This window comes from Mixophyes fleayi, chromosome 10, assembly GCF_038048845.1.
Source record: "Mixophyes fleayi isolate aMixFle1 chromosome 10, aMixFle1.hap1, whole genome shotgun sequence".
NCBI lineage: Eukaryota > Metazoa > Chordata > Amphibia > Anura > Limnodynastidae > Mixophyes > Mixophyes fleayi.
The window spans coordinates 60,469,596-60,494,615 of NC_134411.1; the positions used below are offsets into that span (position 1 = coordinate 60,469,596).

At 40.7% G+C, this 25,020-nt stretch overlaps 2 protein-coding genes across 3 annotated transcripts in view; one reads left to right on the forward strand and one right to left on the reverse strand.

Moving 5' to 3' along the window:
* SLC12A4 (solute carrier family 12 member 4) overlaps positions 1-25,020 on the reverse strand; it is a 1,264,335-nt gene that overhangs the window by 283,185 nt on the left and 956,130 nt on the right. The window lies entirely within an intron of this gene.
* The window catches only part of EDC4 (enhancer of mRNA decapping 4), a 257,782-nt gene that overhangs the window by 14,497 nt on the left and 218,265 nt on the right, over positions 1-25,020 (forward strand). Inside the window, exons 2-3 of the mRNA XM_075187439.1 lie at positions 2,263-2,431; positions 12,167-12,278. Coding sequence (XP_075043540.1) covers positions 2,263-2,431; positions 12,167-12,278 — 281 coding nt within the window. The remainder of the gene's footprint in view (positions 1-2,262; positions 2,432-12,166; positions 12,279-25,020) is intronic.

Genomic DNA, 25,020 nt, shown 5'->3' on the forward strand with positions numbered 1-25,020 from the left:
TGTAGTCATTGACTTCCATGCGCAAATGTTCCTTGAATGGCTTGTTTATTGCAATATCAAGAGTCTGGAGATAGGCAGTCATTCCTGCAGGAATCATTACTTGATCTATTCTTCTCTCTGCAAGGAAGATTTTCATGTCTTTAGTGCAGTGAGTGCTGGCTGAATCCCAGACCAGCAGACCTCTTTGGTCACCTCGCAAAACAAGTGGCAGCATTAAATCCAGCCACTTCCATATAACTGCTTGTGTGCAACAGGCTTATTTGGTTTCAAGAACGTAAATGCCTGAAACACGTTCAATCTTATCTTGCCCTTACTGGTTAGAGGTGTGGCTTTCTTTCCATCCAGACAAATTGCCAAAACACAGGTAACCCGTGCACTTTCGTAGCCAGTGGTGGGAATCTAGATTGACGTGGCACCCCTGTGATTAACTGTCATTTGAGATCCTTGACCCATAAACACTGCAGTTTCATCCATTGCAATCATATTGCAGGTTTGGTATTTAGAAACGTCGATCCCATCAACAAAGGACTTGAATGCAAGTGAACGTTTAATTACTTCAACATCTTCCAGCTTAAACAGTGCTGTTGATCTTCTTAGAGACAGTTTAGATCACTGAAGGAAACTGTCCAACCAGTGTTGTGATGCTTTGAATCCTTCTTGGACCATTTCGAACGGTGGTGCAAATGCTTGAATATCAGCCCTGCTTACAACCAACACCTTTGCACTCCTTTCAGCAATCAATTCACCAATGATGTCTTCTAGCTCAGGATATAAGGGTTGCTGATCTGATCTAGACCTGTGCTTCTTAGCTTTTCCCTCATCCACCTGTTGACTGAGGTTATTGTACTCCGCTTGCTATTTTCGGACCATTCGGAGATCCAACATCTTTTCTTTACAGAAAGCTGAAAGATTCTTGCCCTGTGAGGCCTCCACAATTGCTTTCTTATACTCAACGGTATAGCCCTTCCTTTTTGCACTCATGTATGGGGGTCAAAACAGACAGGATAAGAGCAGCCTCATATAAAGTAGAACTTATATATATATATATATATATATATATATATAACATGGGCAAGAGTATATGGTCATCGCTCCTAATTCATGTTTGACCATTTTATCCACACCTATTACTAACAGGTGCATAAAATCAAGCATACAGCTAAGCAATTCTCATAGTCAAACATTAGCAGTAGAATGGGTCGTACTAAAAAGCTCAGTGACTTTCCACGTGGCATTGTCATACTATGCCACCTTTCAAGCAAGTCACTTTGTCATATTTCTACTCTGTTAGAGGCGCCCTGATCAATGCATGACCAAAGCTTCTCTTTTTCAGGCCATAAGTTGCACTCTTTTTAAAAAGAACATATTTTATAGCACTAAAGTGCTTATATTATGAACAATATGATGCTTGAAATGATTGAAATATTAATTCTTAACTAAATATGTCCACATTTGTGTTTTATGCTTTCTCTAACACATGTTTGTGCATTTTGACTAGTATTACGTGAATTATTGTTTCTCCAAAAACATACTGGTATCAAAATTGACCTTAGTCTGTCTGTCTGTGTGTGTGTTAGGGAGTTTAGACTGTAATCTCTATTATGGCAGGAACTGATGTGTGCGCTCTCTGTACAGCGCTGAAGAGTTAGTGGCGCTATATAAATAAATGATGATGTCTGTTACTATATGTATGGAATGCTTTGGGAAGAATGTAATCTTATACTACCCTTTTATAACAACAACAACAAAAACTTTACTAGAAAGACAGACTGTGCACATTATTTGATTTCTAAATTTTCATTTGAATTTTATAAAATTGCCTTCTGATTATACTTTTCCACAATTTTTTTTTGACACTGAAATTACAGTCCATTAATATTTTACTGCAAATTAAATATTTCTCTTTACTTTGCTTTATCTATATACATTTCTTGTTTAGCTCGGGAACAAAAATGTTCAAAAGTGGCTTTAGATTTTTTTTTTAAATATAATCATAAAGAAATTCTCTACTTTGAAAATGACTTTTACTAAATCTATTTCCTTCATTTCTCAATAATAGTGCTTCTGTGGGCATCACTACCCTGTATTAAGGGTCATTGCGCTTAAATATAGCCATGACATTTGTCGATTTACCTTATTTTGTTTGCTGTACCAATAGAGAGACCTCCACCAAAGAAATATTGGTTAGGGACTTATTTTGTGGAAACGCCCTTTAAGTTATAAATGAACACTATGGCATAATGCGGCTTTTGTATGTTTCAGATCCTGTAAATGAAAGCCAGCAAAAGTCATGTTCTTTCAATGGAGATTTGAATGGTTTTCTTGCTCCTGACACTGCTGCATCTGGAGATACAGCAAATGTTGATGCTATATTGCTGGACTCCAGTTTCCGAAATTCTGGAATGGTGCCCTACTCAGAAAGACAAGTCATGTAAGTGACATTTTATTGTATCTACTACCAATATTACACAGTTATCTTGATGACTTCTTTAGATTAGCAGATTCTAGTATCAATAATCTTTATTATCATTTCTTCCAACAATTGTGTTTATGAAACTGAAAGCATTGTAGTTGACTGACTCTGGATATGGGACAAAATTGGAATAAGGTCTCCTTTGAAAAGGGACCTAAAGGCAACATTATTATTAAAAAAGAAACTCCAGTCAAAAGAGAGGCTTCCGCCACGGTGGGTTCCTTCGAGGAAAGCTCCATCTATTTGAGTTCCGGACATTCCATGTCAAATCACCCAGAAAAATTTCATTGACACCCACCGACACAGATTTTCATGAAACTTGGTATGCTTGATACTAACACATATCTACTAACCCATATAAAATAAATCTTCTGTAGGCGGCCTCAGTTCCTCAGATATAGGGGGTCAAAATTGCTCAGAAATGCCACTCCTGGTTCTCCGTTTTTAGTGTAATATATGTCATAAAAAAATCACATCTCTGTGCCTAATCCACATATCACTTTGAATTTTTTAATCATTTCTCAATCACAACATGGGGATTCCAGATTTTTTTTTTTATCAATCCTGCCTGACTCCGAGAGTTGTTAAATAATCATTCCGTTTAAAAATCAAGAATTATTTTGAAACAAAAATATTCTTGTGTTAAAATAACATTATAAAGCTGAGGCAGAGGAGTTAACATGTCCCTTTTTTTAAAAGTTGATCCTTAAAGTATACTTTAAAAGGCTATGAAATTTCTTTTTTCTATTTTTTTTTTTTTTGTGTAATTTGTTTTTATTGTTAGAATAAAGACATGAATACATCTGAAGGACCGCATATATGAGCATTATTAACTCAAAGCAGCATAGGTCATCAACTAATAAATGACGTTGGATATACTGACAAACAAAACATACAAGACTGTAGAGAAGAAAGAAAGAGAGGATATAGAGGGTATCGGAGGGCTTAGGAAAAGAGGAAACGGGACTTGTCGCTGGATCACTTATAAATAACTTATTTGTGGCTGAATCATGTAGAAACAATTTATTGTAGAAATGTATGTCAATTAGAGCTGCAGGCCCCAATATATAATTGCAAATACACTTATCGTTTTACATTGGGATGTGTTCTGTAGGAAATGACTTATTTGGGGTTGTCACACAATTCACCAGCTAAACCTGCATTATGGTCACTGTTCTCACCTGTTTCTCTCTTCCTGCATTCACTTGCTGGTCTGAACTGAGCATGCACACACCTGGTCTGCTCAATACTTCCTTCATTCTCTTGATTGGCAAATTGCCTGTCAGCTCTGCCTAGTTAAAACCTAGGTCTGCTTCTCTACCATGTTGCCAGATCTACAGGTCTACTCTCCTGTTCAGATGTCCTGTTCCCTGGCTCCTGTTTGCTGCCTGTTCTCTGAAGTCTCCAGCACATCTGTCCGCAGACCAATACATCCTCTGTGTCTACCCCACTATCCTGTGGTAACGCTCTACAGATTGTTGCTACCTGTTCTCTGTGTCTCCAGCACAGCTACCCGCAGATCACCGCTATCAGTCTCCGGTATAACCTGCTTACTCTTCTGCTGTTCCTTGCTCTCAGTACATTGGCTCTACCGTTGCCCATGGAAACTACCTCTTAGTCTCTCAGTCATTTAACTACTTCTCATCTGTGGCATCTTCAGTTATTATTTTGGTTCTCAATACAGCCTCACTCGTCACCCCCCAAGAGGGCCGCACCTGCAGTCTGGGAGCAGCTAATTCCAATCTCTCTTGTGGGAGTCCCTGGCGAACACCTCCCTCACTGTTAGACTTTGCGCCTCTCGGGAGGTAATATCACGTAAGCCGACTGTACGGGCAGTCCTCTGACCCTAACCCAGTGACAGGGGTTTTGTAACTTTTCTTTGGGAATTCCCAAGTTAGTAGTAGAGTGGAGGACATGTGTATTCTGCAACTGTCTGAAGAAAGGACCCCTATGTTAAGCTCATGTTAATTAGACCTTTTGATGTGTGAGTGTCCAACACACCTGAAGGCAGAGGAAGGTTTAATTAGACTTGCTGTTAGATTTCCTCTGTGTCTAAAACAGGATGCAGGAAATCACAGCAAGTTTTAGGATATCACAGGTAAGTGTAAATTTTGTAAGTATGAATTGCATTTAAATCTATCTGGAAACATATATCGCATTGCGATACTAAAAATAACTTAGACTCAGGGGGCTGGCTTATGCTGTGAGGCTGTGTCCAAAACTGTATTAAAAAAAAAAAAGAGCCCTTGTACACTGAAGTGTATCATTCTTGTACAATCTATACTTCTGGAAAGATCGTTCGTACCACAGACTGGCGTGTGAACTGTCCTTGTTCGGACTACTTGAGATAATAAACCATCTTTTACTTCCAAGAACCTGCTTTGACGACTACTTGCCCTGCTGTAAATTCCTGTGATGTACAGATGAGACCCAAATCTAATCCGTTCTCCGGTTGATCTGAGGTGGACACAGCATTCCAATTCCAATGTTTCGCCTGCAGCTCTGGCCAGTGTGATAGGAGAGGGGGGAACCATCCACAGCAACCCTGATCTGAAGGCAAGAGGTCAGGTATACCAGTCCAGGTGTACCAGCAAGGGGGTACCCTTGCAGCAAGAGTTACCCAGAAAGAATCGGTTCTAGGTGCTGGTGTAGGAGCATAGTGGTGGGAGCAGGCTCCTCCTATTGCAACAGGAGGGGCGTATTTGGGATAAAGAAATGGGACAGTGGCAAAGTAAGCCCAGACGGTCCCTAGCGACAACAGAGATGGTGGCATAGGCGGTCCATCCTGTCACAGGACTACTCATACCTAGTACAGTGATGTCAGACAAAAATGTTTGCGTCCTGCCCGTCCGTTGGTGTATCTACCCAGCCACAGGAGGCCATCCACAGTCCATAAGGGAGAGATAAGATGAAGACTCTTTAAATTCAAGCCACCAGGGCCACATCGCTGGGTAACTTTCTATTGACCAGATAGAGCGATGTCATCCATGAGTCTGTAAAGGTCAATCTGTCGGAACCATTCCTGCAGACTAGGCATGGCAGGGGACCTCCAATGCATCGGGATAACCACTATGGCTTCCTTATTCAAGTGTCGGAGTAAGGATTTTTTTTATACTGAGAGCGATTTTCGAGGAGCTAAACAGCCAAAAATCAGGGCCATCTGGGACTGGACAGCCCATGATTTCTTCTGTCACTAATTTCACCCTGCGCTAGTATTGTGCTATTATAGGACATGACAACCAAATGTGGAGGGGGGAGCCCGTCCCTGAACCGCATCTCCAGCTCGATACAGAGACACCCGGGTGCATCTTAATTAACTGATCTGTACCATTGAGAAAGAACCTTGTACCGCGTCTCCACCACTGAGAGGCTCATAGAGCTTGCCATAGTAAACTGAAACGCTTTGGTTCAGAACTGATCGGAGGTAGGCCTCCCAATTTCTCCCATGCGTCCGTATTGCCCGGTAGGGCGGGGTAGGGTGGTTCATAATAAGCAACTGGTATATTGTTGAGACTGTTGTATGTTTCGGCTCAATGGAGACGCATCACAGCTCTTCAAAGCTGGACAGGCTTCTACTTCCCTCCATCACACTCTTCCGCTTTAGGTAGTACCGAGCCTGTAAGTACGACCAGAACTCTATAGGCATACCCCATTTTTGCTGCAAGACGGAAAAGGCACAAACAAGATCATTGGTCACCAGCTGACCACTCCTGACAACCCCACCCACGGATCATGTCCTACATGCCCCTGGCGTCAGTCCGGGGGGAAAGTCTGGGTTAGCAGTCATGGATGTTAGAAGAGACAATGGAGATGAGCTGAATGTCAAAGTTCGCAATCGGGCCCAGGATTAGAGTGTGGGTCCAATAGTGGAATGAGAGGAATGAGGGAGCTTTGGCAGCCAGTGAAGAACAATATCCCTCATATGCACATGTCCCTCGATATGTACCCACTGCCTGGATGGTGACGCCCTAGTCCATTCCATGACCCTATTGAGGAGGACAGCTTGATAATATTTAGCAAAGAGTGGCAACTGGAAGCCTCGTATCTTCCGTCTGTATAAAATGTCATGTCTGAATTGGGAGGCGCACCTACCCATACAAATTCGCATGTCAGTTTTTGGAGATCTAGAAAATATTGTGGGGGGATGTGTATTGAAAGGGTCTGGAGGAGATGGAAAACTTTTGGTAAGATGTTCATTTTAATTATATTAATCCTCCCAAGCCAGGAAAAGCCACCGGTATTTTAACCCTGGAGGGGTGCCAGGTGAAGGGGAAGGAGCACTGAATACCCTCAAGGACTCGTGGTGGAATGGAGAGATTCAGAGCCATGGATTTAGTATAATTAAAGTTTAGCAGTGCCCCGAGCCTGTCAAACTCAAGCATTAAATTTGGCAGTGAAACCGTAGGGTTGGTGACTGTGGCCAGCAACTCGTCTGTAAAGAGAGCCAACTTGTGCTCCGACCCTCCCTCCCTCACCCCCGTCGCATCTGGGGAAAAGGAAATTTTTGCTTTACCGGAGCCAAGAAAAGGCAAAAACTTAGTGGAAAAGCAGTTGAAGCTTTGAAAAACTTTTTCCAAATTATGAAAATTCCAGAGTTATGCCAGGAAAAAAAGATGCAGGCATTAATTAAAAAAAAATTACTAATGCAAAAGAGGTTGTTGTTACTTTCTAATTTAGAAGAATTATATGCTACTTTCAAATTAGAATGCCCTAGATTTTAAATGGGGTCCTCGAAATGCTGTATTCTACATCCAAAATGGTGCGTGTTGAAAGGGTCCTCTGGAACACATTCTGTATATGTTTGTACAATTCATCAGAATGTAAGTCATCTGCTTTATGCCTGTCCTATAGAAGAGACCTACCAGTACCTAATGACCTATTTAGTCTGTTCAAAAGATAAGAGACTGCATCGCCCGATCAAGTGAAAAATTAAAACGCATTCTACTTAAGAAATTTGAATACCGTGACCCAGAAGATAATTTCTTAGTCAGTGAGAATCTACTGACAGAACAGAGATGGTGAGATGCAGTGCAACTTTTGATGAACATTTAAAAACTTTGATCGATAAAATAGAAAAACTTTTCCCTCATTCAATTATTGCTAATGCACAATCAAAGTTTCTAAAAGAAATAAAGGCCAACCTTGAATTTGGCACAGCTTTTGTTCTCCTGGACTTTAGTGAAAACTATTCAAATATGATTCATGATGAAGTTTAAGGGTATCATTTGACGAACAATGGTTGTACACTGCACCAAGCTGTAATCTCCCCAGTCTGATGACCTGTTCATCACAAGTTTGTGTCTTGTATGATGATCTGGAGCATGATGTAGCATTTGTGTACGAAACACAGAAATTAATTATTCTTTACATAAAGATAAACATTCCCGCTGTCATAAACATGTGTTACTTCAGTGATGGGTGTGTTGGGTAGTATAAGAATTGCAAAAACTTTCTCAACTTATGCTGCCATGATCAAGACTATGCTTTGAAAGTATCATGGGCATTTTTTGCAACCAGTCACGGTAAATCTCTTGTGATGGTATTGGTGGAACAATTAAGTATCTGGTTTCCAGAGAGAGCCTACAGAGAATAACATGTGATGTGATTGAAAAAGTCTTCAATTTCAACAAGTCAATAGTTGCAAATATAAACTTCAGGCTAATTTCAGAAACACGCAAGCAGCTACAAGACCGCTTTTCCAAGATAAAAACAGTACCTGGTACAAGAGACTCATCACTTCACCCCTATATCTAACAATTCAATAGGAACAAAGCGATAAACCTGTTAAACAGTAACGCAGGTGCCCTAAGGCGAGCTCAGGGAGGACAGAAAGCTTCCGTGGAGCAGAAGTGCAAGCTTTAAGCGCTCTCAGCATGTGAGCCTATAACCACCTTTCTCCATCAGACCGCTTCTTTGGTTCCATCAGCAAGTGGCTCCAATTAGCATATCGGCTACCGTAGATTTCTCTGTGTCATCAGCGCTTTGGTAGATAACCATCGCTGAAGAATGACGACTCCCTTTAAATGTTAAGATAACTTCAATTCCATTTCGCAGATCAGAAGAATCCATACATAGCATGTGTTTATGATAGTCTTTTTTTTTTTTTGTACTGGTACTATCAAAGGATGAGGACGTATGTGATTTTGAAGTTAAGTTCATGCACCCCTATGGCCCTGCTCATTAATTTCAGTGGCCTCTACAGAATAAAGAAGAGTTATTACATTCCTGTATGCAATATCATTTCCTCTCTCAGCCCTCCTATCACGAAGGGTACTGGAAGGATGTATTACTTCCCTGAAAAAGAATTTCATTATATACAAGTACAGTACAGTCTAAACTTCAGTTAGAAATCAGGCAACTCCAATAAACAATTATAAATAATTATGCTGATGTATTTCAAACGTGAACTAGTTTGAAATAGGCCTTTTATATTAGCAGTATTATTTCCAGCATTAATGATTTAGGCTAATAGTATACAAGTTGTAATTTATACGTTTTATTGTCCATTAAGAATCATTTTTTTAATGGAAATTGAATGTTTACGATCATTCAGAAATACATTTATCAAAATTATATTTGTTGGCTTGTGAAATAATATTGATTTTTGAAAGTTTCTTATCAGGCTGTTAAGTTTCAGACATTTCTGGAAAACACAGACATTTCTTTTAAAAGTTATTTTATAACATTAGAATTAAAAACAAAGTAGCCACGGGAAGAAATAAAAAAACATTCTAGTATAACGGTATCTTCTGATACAGAACACCTTCATTCAAACAGATAAGTGGACTGACTTACCACAGTGCAGGCTCTGCAAGAATGAACCTGTTAGTGCAGGTTGAAACATGCCCCAACCTGCCTTGAGCTACATCACCTTTTGAGAATGCTGACTGCTACTATTGTTTCAGTATTTACAGAAAAGCAATCAAGAGGGGCAAGTGGGCATTATAGGGGTAATTTTTATGAGGAATTTAATGGTGGTGGTCAAAATTTCAATAGGGAGACACCTGGTGTGCAAAATTATACCTAATTACTTTTTGTTTTTAAAGAGAACATTAAAAACTTATACAGGCAATCAAAATCCCATTATTTTTCTTTCATAGCCATTTAAAGTATACTTTAAGGATCAGTTTTTTTGTTTTTTTTTTTCTAAAAATGGACATGTTAACTCCTCTGCCTCAGGTTGATAATGCTAATTGAACACAAGTATTTTCATCTCGAAAAATTATTGATTTTTCAACTAAATGATTTTTTAATGACTCTCAGAGTCAGGCATGATTGATAAAACTGTTTTTCTGGAATCCCTATATTGTGATTGACAAAGGCTAACCTCTCACCGAGATGTGAATTTTTTTGAGACATGTCACACTTAAAATGAGGAATCAGGAGTGGCTTTTCTGAGCCATTTTACATAACTTTGAACGCCTATATCTCAGAAACTATGAGGCCTAGAGAAGATACATTTTACATGGGTTAGTAGATATGTGGGAATATCAAGTGTACCAAGTTTCATGAAAATCTGAGTCGGTGAATGTCATAATGACATTTTTCTGGTTGATTTGACATGGAATGACCCAAAATCCATCCACAAATTTGGGTGTAATTGGCCTCCCTAGAGGGGCCTTCAAGGTCTTATGATTGTTTGGCAACGTATCATAATTATATGGCAACTTGGAAAAAGGGATCACTAAGGATTCATCCTTGGTGATATATTTCTTGACACCAAGTTGAATCAAAGTGTCTTACTTGTTTTCTTGATGTCAAGAATAGCGTCTAACCTTATTTTTCCTAAGGTGCCTATGTCTGAAAGTTTTAAAATTTCTGCCCTGTGGTCCTCATAATCCTGTAGCACTTTTGCACTACCTTTATCCGCTGGGTGTATCGTGATATTTTGCAGTTCTGTAAGGTGCTTAAATGCAATGTGCTCTTCAAAGGACATATGGGGGTAACACTTCAAACCATGGTTAGAAGTTTGTACCTTCTTGTTTGTGCATTGTAAAAACCGTTTTTATGGGCACGTTGGTACTCTGTGGGTTGAATGTAGATTAATATTTAAAGTATGGTCTATTGGATTGGTCAGTATTAAAGCAGATTAGACTACTCACCACGTTATTGATAAAAGCCCTATTGGATTTACCCAAAAAATCCCTCAAACTTGGTTATCTGCCCCTAAAGTGGTGCTCCACTTTCCAATGGAAATTAGAAAATCAATTTGCTGGGGGAATACCCAGCCCTCTACACAGACATCTCAGAATCTGTTAATATATTGGAAGGTAAGTTTAAATATTACATTAGTTTGCCTATGGCGTTTTTTGTGGCAGCACCCGGAAGATTGGCCTAGTCTTCCGGTATCATTTATACCCACTCTGCAGCGGGTATTTAAAAAAACAAAAAACGGGTCTGCTGGATTATTCATAGAAGTGTTTGTGCCACTAGAATAAATGTCACTTAGTGAGGAATAATTTGGCTATGACTGTGTGTGACTGGATCACTTATAAATAACTTATGGTATAAATTTATTGAAAGGAAATTGCGCAGGGCGCTTATTTATGTAATTGCAAATGTACTTATTTTTGATATTTTGGGTATGTTGGTAAAGGAGATATCTTTATTTCAAAGACCAGGGAAAGAAATTCGTTTTTTGATGTATAAAGGTTGAGCACCTGAAGGCACAAGAAGGTTTAATTAAGACTGGCTACCAGATTTCCTGCGTCTAAAAGGATGCAGTAAATCACAGCAAGTTTTAGAATATTACAGATAACTGTAAATATTGTTAGCTTTGCATTGAATGTAAATCCATGTTTGAATAAACAAATTGCATCCTGATTCTAAAAATAGCTCAGACCTCAGGGGGCTGGCTTACCCTATGAGGCTGTGTTCAAATCTGTATAAAAAGCACGGTCTTGTATTGAAAATTGTTCTTCTTGTTCCATCTGACCTGCTCCCTGGTACCTTCAAACAGGGTGAGCAAATAAACATCACTTGCTTCAAAGACCTGCTTGGAAACTTCTCTATCCCTGTGATCCAAAATCTAATCTGTTCCCGGCTGTTTCTGAGATTTTGGACCTAGCATCCAGTACCACCACTCTGCCCGCTACCCAGCAGCTCTGGCCAGGGTGATAGGCCAGGGGGATCCATTCATTGCAACCCTGATCCATAGGAAGTGGTCAGGAGTACCAGCAGTTACCCAAGAGAAACCTGGTACTGGATGCCGGTAAGGAATCCAGTGGTGGCACCATTTGTAAGCCCCTCCTACTGCAGTTAGAGGGCGCATTTGGGATAACGACAGGGAATGGTGGCAAAGTAAGCCCATCCGGTTCCCAGCAATAACAGACAGGGTGACATGGGCGGTCCATACTGTCACACTGTGTAATAACCATGTCCCAGTAATTGTGGTTTCCCACGTCTGCCTCTCAAAGAGTTACTTCTGTGTGGGTACTTAAAAGTATTAAGAATATTAGATGCAGAAGCCACCTGGATTGTTTGAAATCTCTCATCACAGAGAGCCTGGGTCAGACATGCCAAATAATTTTTTTCTATCTTCCATAAAAGCTACAGGAGAAGCATATACATGCCAATATTCCAGAGTAAGCTGAAGGGCGGGGGACTGCTTTTAAGTTTAGTGAAGTATATTGATGAGATATGTAGTAACTGTTTTGTTCCATTTCATTTATTTATTTTTATTTATTTACTTAGCTGCCTCTCTGGTGGCGACTCGTCTTCTTGCATTGAGATTACAGGCAAAGATGTTGAAATAGTGGCCAGCAATGATTCCAGTATCTGCAGTAAAGCTAGAGGAAGCAACAAGGTAAGAGTTCTTTACAGTCATAAATTACCAAAGCGGAATTTATTTATTTTTCTGTCTAAAAGCCAGTAATACTATGGTTTAAAACTCTTGTGCCTGTTTTATTTTTTTTTAATATTGCAAACTTTAGTTTAAAAAGACAAATATTTTAGTGCCTCTTCTCGATCAGTGAGAAATCTTCCCTAACTAAGTTTGAGCAGCTGCCGAAGTAGAGACTTTGTAATTTCTACTATTTACCATGTGGAAAAACTAATAAAAGGATTGGCTGTGCTTGCACTTATAACAAAATTGCTATCACAGAATAGAATACACTGTACGGACGATTTATTTCAAAATGTGTTCATAAAAGCATATGATACATACACAGAACCAACAGGTAAATAAAAACACAGTTGTATTGTTCAAACTTTTATTAGCAGGCTAATTATGAACACAGACACATTTTTAGCAGAAACTGAAGCCGTTAGGGATATCATAGTGTAATACAAAGCATTATAGTAGTTACTATTGAAAGCTTTTGATGGTAATAGATTGCGGTGACACTGCGTGAACTTCAGGCATTTAAAACTTCAAGAAGAAAGTCTCACCGTTTTATCCACCGGTCTCCAAGTTGATATCTTTTCAAATGTCCGTATGTAGTTCAAAAGAAAACGACTCATTTTATCATTGAGAAATACCCAAAGTTCAGTTGCTTTAATAAACCGCAATGTCTAGAAAGATAACCTCATAGTTCCGAGGAATCCCGGCTGGTTTGTAATTACATCCAAGAATTAAAAGCCTTGAAACATTTCTGTGCCGTCTTGCACTTTAATCAGAAGGTAAGAACACATTCTGGTATACGATATTTAAGGATAGAATAGCCTTTCTGTGGTGGCCATTGATTATCCACAACCTGTGGATTCAATAACCTTAATTGTATCCCTGTTTTCAGCTATACCTAATTGACTGACACTGATTCTGCAAAAAAAACAACATTATAGCATTTTAGCTTCTGAAAGGACAACTTTTAGGAATTAAATGATCTATACAAATCTGTGAACATTATAAAGGACCATCATAACTGACTGAGGTACATAGAGAGTTGTTATAAAATCCTCAACCATATTATAATTAAACTACTTGCTGCCAATTTCTATTTTATGATTCACATTTGTTTTTCTGATACACTGTCATTTTCACTATCAGTTTTTAAATATTTTACTGTTTTTAAATTACTGTATGTAGCACCCGGCGGATTGGCCTAGTCTCCTAGACTTCCGGTATCATTTATACCCACTCTGCAGCAGGTATTAATCCCTAAAAACAAACGTCTGCTGGATTATCTATAGAGGTGTTTGTGCCGCTAGAGTCAATGTTACTTAGTGAGGAATAATTTGGCTATGACTGTGTGTGACTGGATTACTTATAAATAACCTATGGTATAAATTTATTTAAAGGAAATAGCGCAGGACTGCCCTCTAAGTCAGGCTTTTTTTTTTTTGCTTACATTGGGGAATATGACCAGCCAAGTCAGTAAGTTGACCGTGAATATAAGCAGTAATGTCCTCCAGAGAGGAAACCCGGTGTACAGTTTCTCCCACCCATTTTCTGAAGATAAGTGAAACGTGAGCCTGAACCTCACCTATTTTATCAGTAACCCTTTTTTCGGAAGTTGTTATTGCCAACAGTACTTGCTGTAAAGATGGGGTCTCCTGTTGAGCTGGTTGGTTCAAGTCAGTCTGAGGTTTCCTCCTTAAGGTTAGCAGAGGTGAACTGACGAGCCTAGTGCTCTAGTTTGTCAACAGTAGCTATGGTTTGGCTTGACTACCCCATTATTCCGAGAGAGATGTGCAGCAATGTGTGCGACAGTGCGCGCTACTGCAGCTCAGCTGTTGCTTTTTGGGTATATGTAATACCTATTAGACCATCGAGAAACCCCGAGAAACACCAAAGAGAGCAGAAAAAAATCCACTGTATAAAAGGGGAGAGTCTGGTTCCAAAGTCCACAGTACTACACAAAGCAATAACACACGTGAACACTGTAGTCTGAGAGCAGAGATTTATAACCAAAATATGGAACCTGTATATCCCCAGCCAGGGAATTAGTCAAAATAATGGATCTTGAGCCAGACAGCAGATGGTCCAATAGGAACATAAGAACCACCACATAGCAATAGTAGTCAGGCACTCTGTTCTGTGGTCAAACAGGAATGATGTAGAAAAACAAGAGATGGTCCTACTGCTCCATACTACACCAAGCCACGGCCCCAAAATTTTTTGCATTTGCCTATATAGGAGTGTATAACCTCTTGAAAACACCCACTTGCTCTCTGTGTATATTTCTATCAAACCCTATTTTATCAGGAAGGGTCGTAGCAGTATAGATAGATTGGAACGGGCAGTTGTGTGCTGTGCTCCCTCTGATTTCAGGTAACCAGCACTTTTTTTTTTTTTTTACTTTTTTTTTTTTAATTGTTCCCACTGTAGTTGCCTCAATAACATGAAGCTGAAATAGTTTTTTCTGTCAGGATTACCAGCATGTTTGTGGCTGTTATGTTTGATCTTTGTCCCTTCTGTCAGCAGCATGATGACAATGTCAACTTATAGTGCTGCTTTATTAACCTGTGCCTGGTGTTGCATTCAAGTGTTGCGTCATATGATGTACCAGCTTCTGAATGATTGTTTGGAAGTCTGACTTCACAGAGTATCTGTTGAGATCAAAATGGGTTTTGGGTTTCATTTTAAGAAACAACCACCAGGGTTTAAAAAAAGCCAAAACACTTAACCTTAACAAAACTTTAAACAAAACACTGTAAGAGAACAAAAATCAGAAATAAGACAAAAATGGATTTGATCATTTCTATTTACATATGCATTCTATATGGAATAATACCCCCCTATTGTAAATTATAAGGTTATTAAAAGAAACAGGAGTTTTGTGGTCACATAAATGCAGGATGCCACAGTCTGTGTTTATATATTAGTCCTTAATCCTGAAGTAACATCAACAACACAGGTCTGCGAAATTTAAGGTATTGAAAGCTTCTTTTTTTTTTTCATAATTCTTTATTTTGAATGGTCAAGCAATACAAGGCATACAAGATACAAAATCAGAAGACATTTATATTGTAATGAAATCCAGGGAGGACATCCACAAAAAACTTGAGAAGTAAACTGTCCAGTTTTTAATGTTATTTCTTGCTTTAACTTGCATAGATCAGACAACATCAAAATAGAGCTGGGGGAGTGAGGGTAAGGTGTAAGAAAAAAGGGGCGGTAAGAAGGGGAAGGGAAGAAGGAAGACCACAAAAGATAGGCAAGGATGCGGTCAGAGAGAAGGCAATGAAAGTGTGTTAGACGGTCGAGGGTTGGTAGAGCAGGAGCAGGGACCCACTCGCCACACATGGGCCTCTACAAGGAAATTAAGTGTCAGAGGGAAACGAGCTTGCCGCCATTTGCCATGGAGCCCAAACTTGGCTGAAAGCGTAACCTCTGTCATGTAGGTGGTAAGTAATCTCTTCCATTGCTGCCACATTCCAAATTTGTTTTTTAAGGGCCGAAAAAGATGAAGAGCTGCGCTTCCAGTTTAGGGCAATGAGAGATTTGGCGGCTGTGAGGATGTGCGCTGTCAATTTTTTTGAGAATTTATCAAGATCCGGGGGAGGGTAGCAAAGGAGAAAGATCCAGGGGTCCTTTGCAACGGGAGTCTCAAATAAAGTATTGATAAAGCCATGGATCATGTCCCAAAAGGGAGTGATGATTGGACAAGTCCACCAGATATGTATCATAGAACCCCTGTGGCCACAGCCCCGCCAACAGTCAGGCGACTAGGAAGGGAACATTGCATGAAGTCGAGTGGGGGTGTAATACCAGCGATAGTAAATTTTATAGGATGTTTCTTTTAGTCTGGTCGATATAAAGATTTTGGCTATCCCCAGTCTCATGTCCTCCCAGGCCTCCTCATCTGGCGGAGGGCCGAGATCTCTCTCCCATTCAACCTCATGGGGGAGCTGAGGGTGAAGGGTGGAATCAAGAAAGATACTATAGAGCTGTGATATGCCTTTGGACATGGGGTGGAGTTTGCATAGGTTCTCAAATGGAGTGAGGGGGCGCAGTGTAAATGTGGGTGGTAGGGATCGCAAAAAATGGCTGATTTGAAAGAACTCAAAGGGGATAAGTGTCCACTCTGGGGAGTGGGACTGGAGCTCAGCCAGTGGAAGCCACTGGCCTCGTTTGGAGAAGTCTGATGGAAATTTAAGTCCAGCCTGAGTCCAGAGACGGTGTCTCAATCTTGAGAGGCCGGGAGGAAATATGGGGTTAAACCAGATGGGGGTCAGGGGAGAGAGGGCAGATGTAATCTTTAGTTTGAAGGAGTAGGAATCCCAAATCTTAATGTCAAATTTAATGGTGGGAAGGAGTTTAGAAGGCGAGGGGCGATGTATAGGGGGCAGGCCCCAGAGCGGGGTCAGGTCAGGGAGGGCAGTATGCGCCGCCTCCAGGTCATTGAAAGCTTTTTTAATAATACTTTTATATTCCTAAGTATACTCCTGAGTACATCAAGAAATAGTATATAAAAAAAAATTACCACATCACATTTACCTATATGGGGGTTACATACATTTTTAAGAAAAAACAAGAATTTTAATTGTTCTTGACATATTTATTGTGAAATACGAAGAAGTGTAGATGATATCACTGTGTTTTTGTCTTAATTACATAATAAAATAACAATAAAATCAAACAATAATAGAAACAAAACCATATTATTGAAAAAATCGTTAATATCATATTTTTTTGTCTTCAAACTTCGTGTTTTTTTTTCTGTAGTGTCTCTGTGTATCATCCAGCAGTAGGCAACCATCATGCCGACGTCCCAACAAATCTTCTTTCTACATCTTTAACATCTTGGTGCAACCGTTCATCCTGTTCTTCACTGTAGTCTCCGAGATTATTCGGGAAATGCTCAATATGGGAATTCAAAAAATGTACCTTTAAACTCGTATTGCAGCCAAGGTTTCTGTAGCTATTAAGCATTTCCATGACAATTTCTTTTTAGTTTGGATCCTTGTCATTGCCTAAAAATTTTGAAATCACTTATTTGAACCAAGTCCATGCCGAAAAATTCCACAATATTCATTACTCGCACAAAATGTTAATCTTTTATTTACTTTATAATGTCAGGGCCTGTAAAAAGCATCTATATGATTGGAAAAATGGAATAGGCTGCGCTTCCTCCAAATATGTTAAGCAGCCAAATGAGAACCTGAGAATGTGTGGGAGACCCCTAAACTCCCAACCAGAAATAGAACAGTATAGAAATGAACAGGTTCTGGGCGCTTGTAAAAGAGATATGTAACAATTTAATATTGATAAGAAGTAGTATACACAAATAGACATGAATACATATGCAATATAAAGACAAATGGTGCACCAAATGATTCCTGTAGCTCACTGCAGAGCTGTAATATGCATAAGATAAACAATGAGTAGGGCAACCGTGTAGATATTGCAAATGTCCAATGATGTTAATTAAAGTACAAAGCGGGCATTATAGACAGGTCCAAGGACAGATGATGGCCCCCGTGGTGCCGGAGAATCTGAATGTCTTATTAATTCAAACGAGCACTCCGTAACAATCCCGCAACTTTATTGCCGGTTAAAACTAGGGATGTGCACCGGCGACTTTTGAGGTCTCGTGTTTTGTGTTTTGGATCCGGATTTTCGCGATGTTTTGGGTTCGGATTTGTTTCGCAGAACACCTGCCGAAAGGTTTTGGTTCGGATTTAAGGTTTTGGATTCAGATTTTTTTTGAAAAAAAACTAAAAAGTTAAAAAATCAAGTTTTTGGGCTTATTTTTTTGACTCCTACGCTATTATTAACCTCAATAACATTCAATAACAATCATTTCCACTAATTTAAAGGCTATTCTGAACACCTAACACCTCACAATATTTTTTTTTTTTTAGTACAAAACGTTGCAACGAGGTATCTTTCTGGACTGCGTAGAGGAGTGTTCCCCACAATATAATTAAAAACCCATCAACTGGTCTGAATTACACCCAAAAATAGTATCTGGACTGCGTAGAGTAGTGGGCACTGGGCACCACAATAAAATATATAGAAAACCTTCAACAGGTCTGAATTACACCCAAAAATAGTATCTGGACTGCGTAGAGGACTGGCCACTGGCCATCACAATATAATATATAGAAAACCTTCAACAGGTCTGAATTACACCCAGAAATAGTATCTGGACTGCGTAGAGGACTGGCCACTGGCCACCACAATATAATATATAGAAAACCTTCAACAGGTCTGCATTACACCCAAAAATAGTATCTGGACTATAGTCTGAAGATAGTTGACATAGCTGGTAGGAAACAAACCTTTCTTGTAGATACAGGGGTGGCCCGATCTGTGATAACCTCTCCTTTCAATCTACAGGTGACCAATAAAACCATTCCAGCCATAGGGATAATGGGAAAAGTGTTGCATTATCCACTAACTAATAAACCCGCTGAAGTTACTATCGGGCCCCTGCATACCAAGCATTCATTTCTCTTGGCTGCAGCGGCTCCTACTAACTTGCTGGGAAGGGACTTGTTATGTAAAATGGGATGTGTCATATACTGTACTTCAGATGGTGTGTTCTTAGATATACCGGAGAAGATCGCACATGAGGTACAGGATATATTGGGCACCCCTCAAAGGTTAATGTTACACTCTCCTGTTATAGAACAAAGTCCATCTCAAGTAAAGGGGATGTGGCTGGAAATACCAGGTTCACTATGGACCAGAGATGGACAGGACACTGGACTGATGGCAAACATAGCCCCTGTCATGGTCAATCTAAAAAGTGGTAGAATAGCTCCAAAAATCCCACAGTATCCATTAAAACTGGAGGTGGAACAAGGGGTATATCCTGTTATTGAGAGGCTGTTACAACAAGGGATTTTAATTCGCACAGCAAATGGTCCCATTTTCCCTGTAAAGAAGAGTGGGGGGAGGGGCTATAGATTAGTCCAGGACTTAAGGGGAATTAATAAAGTCGTTGAGAGCCAATTCCCCGTAGTGCCGAATCCAGCTGTCATCCTCATGCAGATTCCGCCGTCTGCTAGTCACTTTACTGTCATTGATCTATGTTCTGCTTTCTTCTCAGTCCCTCTTCACCCTGACTGCCAATACCTTTTTGCATTCTCCTACCGGGGAGTGCAATACACATGGACCAGACTACCCCAGGGGTTCATTGTCAGCCCCAGTATTTTCTCCCAAGCCTTACATGACTGTTTGCAATCCTTTCAACCCAACAATGGGTCTGTTCTAATTCAATATGTGGACGATTTGTTGCTGTGCTCTGATTCTTTTATGTCATGTTTACATGATACTAAATTGTTGTTGCTTCATCTTTCACAAACGGGGCACAAGGTGGCAAAGTAAAAATTACAGCCAAGTCAGACTAAGGTCAAATACTTAGGACACTGCCTCACTAAGGGGCTAAGACACCTGACAACCGACAGGATTGAGGCCATACAACACATGACTCTGCCGCAGAGCCAGAAGCAGATTCGTACTTTCCTGGGGATGTGTGGATAATGTAGATCCTGGATCCCAGGTTTTTCTATTCTGGCATTACCATTGCAGGAGCTAGTCTTTTCTTCAAAACCAGAACGTGTCGTACACACAGAAGAGTCAGAGCAAGCGTTCTTTAATCTTAAAGATAGTCTGACTAGAGCACCTGCATTGGGAATACCTGATTATGAAAAGCCTTTTGAGCTATACTGTACAGAAGCTGATGGTTGTGCAGCAGGTGTCCTCACACAGAAACATGGTGACGCTAGCAGACCGCTAGCATACTACAGTGCACAATTGGACAATGTGGCAAGATCACTTCCAACATGTCTCAGAAGTGTAGCAGCAACTGCTCTTCTGGTAAGTAAGAGCGAGGACGTAGTATTAGGACATAATTCAACTGTCTATACACCCCATGCTGTATCAGCTCTGTTAAATTCAGCCCAAACCAGACATGTTTCTTCAGCTAGATTCACAAAGTGGGAACTAGCCCTGATGGCACCCTCAAACATCACCATCAAATAATGTAGCACCTTAAATCCAGCTACATACCTTCCATATGTGTCTCTAGAGACACAAAGGGTGGGAGGTGAGGAGACCCTGGTTGATGATGAGTTAGGCAAGAATACTGACACGCATGACTGTATGGAACACCTGAATCAGACCTTTACTGCAAGGCCCGACATACGTGACACCCCCTTAGAAAATGTAGATTTTACGTTTTATATAGACGGAAGTTGTCATAGACAGACAGAGACGGGAGAGCTATGTACTGGTTACGCTGTTGTAGACGATCAGGATGTGGTAGAAGCTGAACCCCTTGGTCCACCTCACTCAGCCCAGGTGGCGGAACTAGTAGCATTAAGGAGAGTGTGTAAGTTGGCAGAGGGTAAATCAGCCAATATATATATACTGACTCTAGGTATGCTTTCGGGGTAGTGCACGATTTTGGGGCCCTTTGGCGTCTTAGAAACTTTACGACAGCAGCAGTGGCACACTCACAACACATAAAAGGACTTCTGACAGCGATACATTTACCCAGAACAGTAGCCGTCATAAAGTGCAAAGCCCATACCTTTGAAAAAGACCCAGTGTCATTGGGCAACAACAGGGCAGACGAAGCTGCTAAATGGGCAGCAGGGCAACCTATGACTGTATCGACCGAGACTATGATGGTTTTTCAGACATTAGACATGCAGAAATTAATTGAAATGCAAGATTTGTGTTCCCTGCAGGAAAAGGCGGTCTGGAAGGCAAAGTGATGTGGTCAAGAGTCCTCAGGACTCTGGAGGGATAGACAAGGTAAGCCTGTAGCTCCCCGAACGTACTATCGAAGCCTGGCTGAAGCAGCACACGGCCTGACTCACCTGGGTAAAGTAGGTATGTGCAAACTGGTGAGAGCATACTGGTGTGCTCCCGGATTTTCCTCTCAGACTGGTAAGAAGGCAATGTCATGGCTTACTTGTTTGAGGAAAAATGTCGGGAAAACTATTCCAACTGAGCCATCCCACATCCCTCCTACAGACGGACCTTTTCAGGTAATACAAATTGACTATATCCAATTACCACCGTGCAGGAATCTAAAGTATGTCTTAGTTTTTATTGATGTGTTTTCCGGTTGGGTAGAAGCATATCCGGCAGCCACTAATACTGCTGTGTTCACTGCAAAGAAAATTGTACAAGACTTTGTATGTAGGTTCGGTATCCCTAGATTTATTGAAAGTGATAGGGGTACCCACTTTACTGGTGATATCTTCCAAAATATGTGTAAACTCATGGGAATCGGTAGCAGACTTCACACCCCTTACCGACCACAAGCCAGTGGTAAGGTGGAGAGAGTAAACGGTACTATAAAGAACAAGCTTGGTAAGATAATGTCTGAAACTGGGTTGGCATGGCCTGAGGCTTTGCCATTGGTCCTCCATAGCATTCGGACCACTCCTAGACCTCCTCTTAATCTGTCCCCCTTTGAGATACTGTTCGGACGACAACCTCATTTGATCGTGAGTCCACAAGACGACTTGAAGTGTAATAATGAAGTGACTGTACAATATCTTATAAGAATGAGTAGACAGCTAAAGCAACAACAACAAAAACTAAAAATGCTGTCACCTGGTATGCAAGAAACGAACTGTCATGATGTTGAACCTGGAGACTATGTTATGATCCGCAATTTCTTACGTTCAGGTTGTTTAACAGACCGTTGGGAAGGCCCGTACCAAGTGCTGCTGACCAGTACTGCATCACTGAAGGTTGCAGAGAGAGACACTTGGGTCCATTCCACCCACTGCAGGAGAGTCCATAATCCGGAGAAAGTGCAAGACAAAACTCAGACCGACGACCTAGAGCTGTCACTTGTGAGCCTGTTCCGGGAGACCTAAAGCCTGCAGTTGAGACACCTGAACCAGAGACGTTGCCTCAGAACTATCTTTCCAGCGATGGAGTGGCGGTTTTTGTTTTTCTTTTGTTCCAGGATTTTCCTTGTTTTTACTTTTTCTAGGACATTCTATTTTTGTGAAGGAGGATGGAGGACGGAGGAGAGTTCTGGGAGTGATACGGATGAAATGGAGGCCGAAGAAAAGTTAATATGATACTCTGAACAGCCCATTATCAAACTTGGTCCAGGGGTTATGAAAAGGTCTGCTAGCTCAGGAAATCGGAGGCAGTGTGAGGGGCTATTGTCTGATGAGTATTGTATCTGCAAGTTCTGCGACTCCCTAGTTGAAGAGAGATGCTTTCAACGATGCCAGTCCCCCAGTACTCTGAATATAGGCGGGCATCCTTTGGAGGATTATCACTCCCTGGTGGGTAAGGTGCTAAACCAAACCGAGTGTTGGGTGTGCTCTCACGTGCCTCAAGGGCAGCATAACATAGGACTAGTGCCATTCCCTCTAAACATATCCGAAGTACTCGAATTAAGGGGTGGGAGGCCCATAGAAGGGAGGTACAATAACACTAGGTCCCCTAGTCTGACGCTTCGACAATACTCCATAGGCAGATCTTTGCTGTGCCTAAACATATCTCATGCAAAGCGCCTGGAGAATTGGGAGGCTGACCTATCAGATCAGACAATGGCTCGCCACACTCATTTTAGAGGGAGACTCACAAGGTCACTACTAGGCAGGAATGTTGATGGAGGTCACAAATTAGGGCGTATAACCAAACATAAGAAGGTATCCATTGAAAAAGTCTCTACAGATAAATGTAAAAATGTCATTAATGCCGACACGTGTCTAGAGCAGATGGAGACACTAGGCATGGGTAGTTTTATCAAAACTCTGTGTGATATAATTCATGGGCATACTGTTCCTTATGTTCTCCCTGAGGATGTGTATTTTGTTTGTGGAAGAAAAGCTTATTCCTGGGTAACTCCGAGTTCCAAGGGCTTGTGTTTCCTAGCTAAACTGGTTCCTGAAATCATGACTATTACTCATGAAGAAATGGTAGATATTCACAAGACTACATCACCACCATACATACACACACAGTATGAACACCGTGGCAAGAGAAATATGATTCCTGGTGAGGAACCCATAGCTACAAAGTTGATTAGTGAAACTGCTGGTTTCCAAGTTATGGTTGCTCTAGATCTCACCAGGACCGCTCGGGGAACATTAAACTTTAAATATATCCAAGACCTAGCTAAATTAATAGATAATATCACCGAGATGTATGATGACACTTTCAGGTATACTGGAAGAGACACAATTGTATATAACATATAATAGGGATAAGCGCTCTAATCCTGTAATGACAAAAACACCTTGCCACAAGCTGCACGCACAGAGACTCTCCCAGGACCTCAAGTAAAATTGCAAATAGTTTCTGCAGCGCTCAGTGACGGTACATGTAACAAAACACATCTACATACACACTTAAAACAGTACTTTAGCACGTAGAATTAATATATGGTGTTCCACAACGATAAATGCACTAATGTCTCTCCAGCTCTCAGGTAGAATTGACTCTAATCAATATAGTTTATAAAGCATAAATACCATTGTAGGCTCATAAAGCATAAATACCATACTGGAAGAGAGCTACAAGCGTACAAGAAGGAGTTGGTGCAACATAGACTGGTACTAAATTATCTCACTTCTATTAGTGGTGGGTACTGTGTGACACTGGCCACCCAGTTCGGTGTCAAATGTTGCACGTACATTACTAATAATACTGATGACCCTAAAGAGGTTATAGACCGAAAGATGGATGAAATTTTGCAGCTGAAATGGGAATTTCGAAAGAGCCATAATTCTTCGTTATACGAGGTCGGGGAAAAGGTGGCGGGTTGGTTCTCATGGTTGAACCCAGCAAAATGGTTCTCCGGTCTGGGGGAGTGGGTACAGGAAATGATTGCGAGTGTAGGTAAGCTCCTTCTCCTTATACTGGGTGTCATCTTAGCAATTGGTTTAGTTGTCAAATGTGTTCCTACTGTGTTAAAGTGTGGAAAACGGTCTCATAGGAGTGACACTGAGAAAGAGACTGAAAGGGTGGTACCAAATACCGAGATCATGGTCTGTGAAGAAGTATTGTATAATCCTGAACTTGAATTGTGATTGGGTGATAGTTTATTACACTATCAAAGGGTGGAACTGTCGAAGTCAGCAAATTGGATAAAGTCATTTCAATTAAAGTCTAGCAAACTTGGTTGTCTTTGTCTGAAAAGATGCGTACGGTACGCATCGACGTACAAGGGCACGCTGCGGCGTGAAAGGGCGTACGCATCCACTACACGTGGCAGCAACAGTAATTGGTCTTTTACCATACATGCGCACAAACACGCATACTTATAAAATAGTACACATTAATGGTAGTTGCAACACATAGTTATGTCGAAATATAGTAGTATTTATATGTTATATCAGAGTTACATGCATATTAGTGAAATACACGGAACGGGTTAAAGGAATAACATCATGAGTGGTATCATAATGAACCTTGTTACATATCCTACTGTTTGGTTCACTCTGCGAGGGAATCGCAGAGTGCATACGCAAGTTATTAATGATAGGGAATTATGAACTACTTAAGACTAAGGAATCCTGGCGGGAAGAGCAGAGCATACCCCCTGCAGAGATGACCCCCTCCTTTGGATTCCTTTGGATGAACCAGCCAATGATTGACAACCCCTTGGACATTCCAGAGACCCGGACCAATAGATGCAAGCTATACCATCTTCATTGTATTACTGTATTTG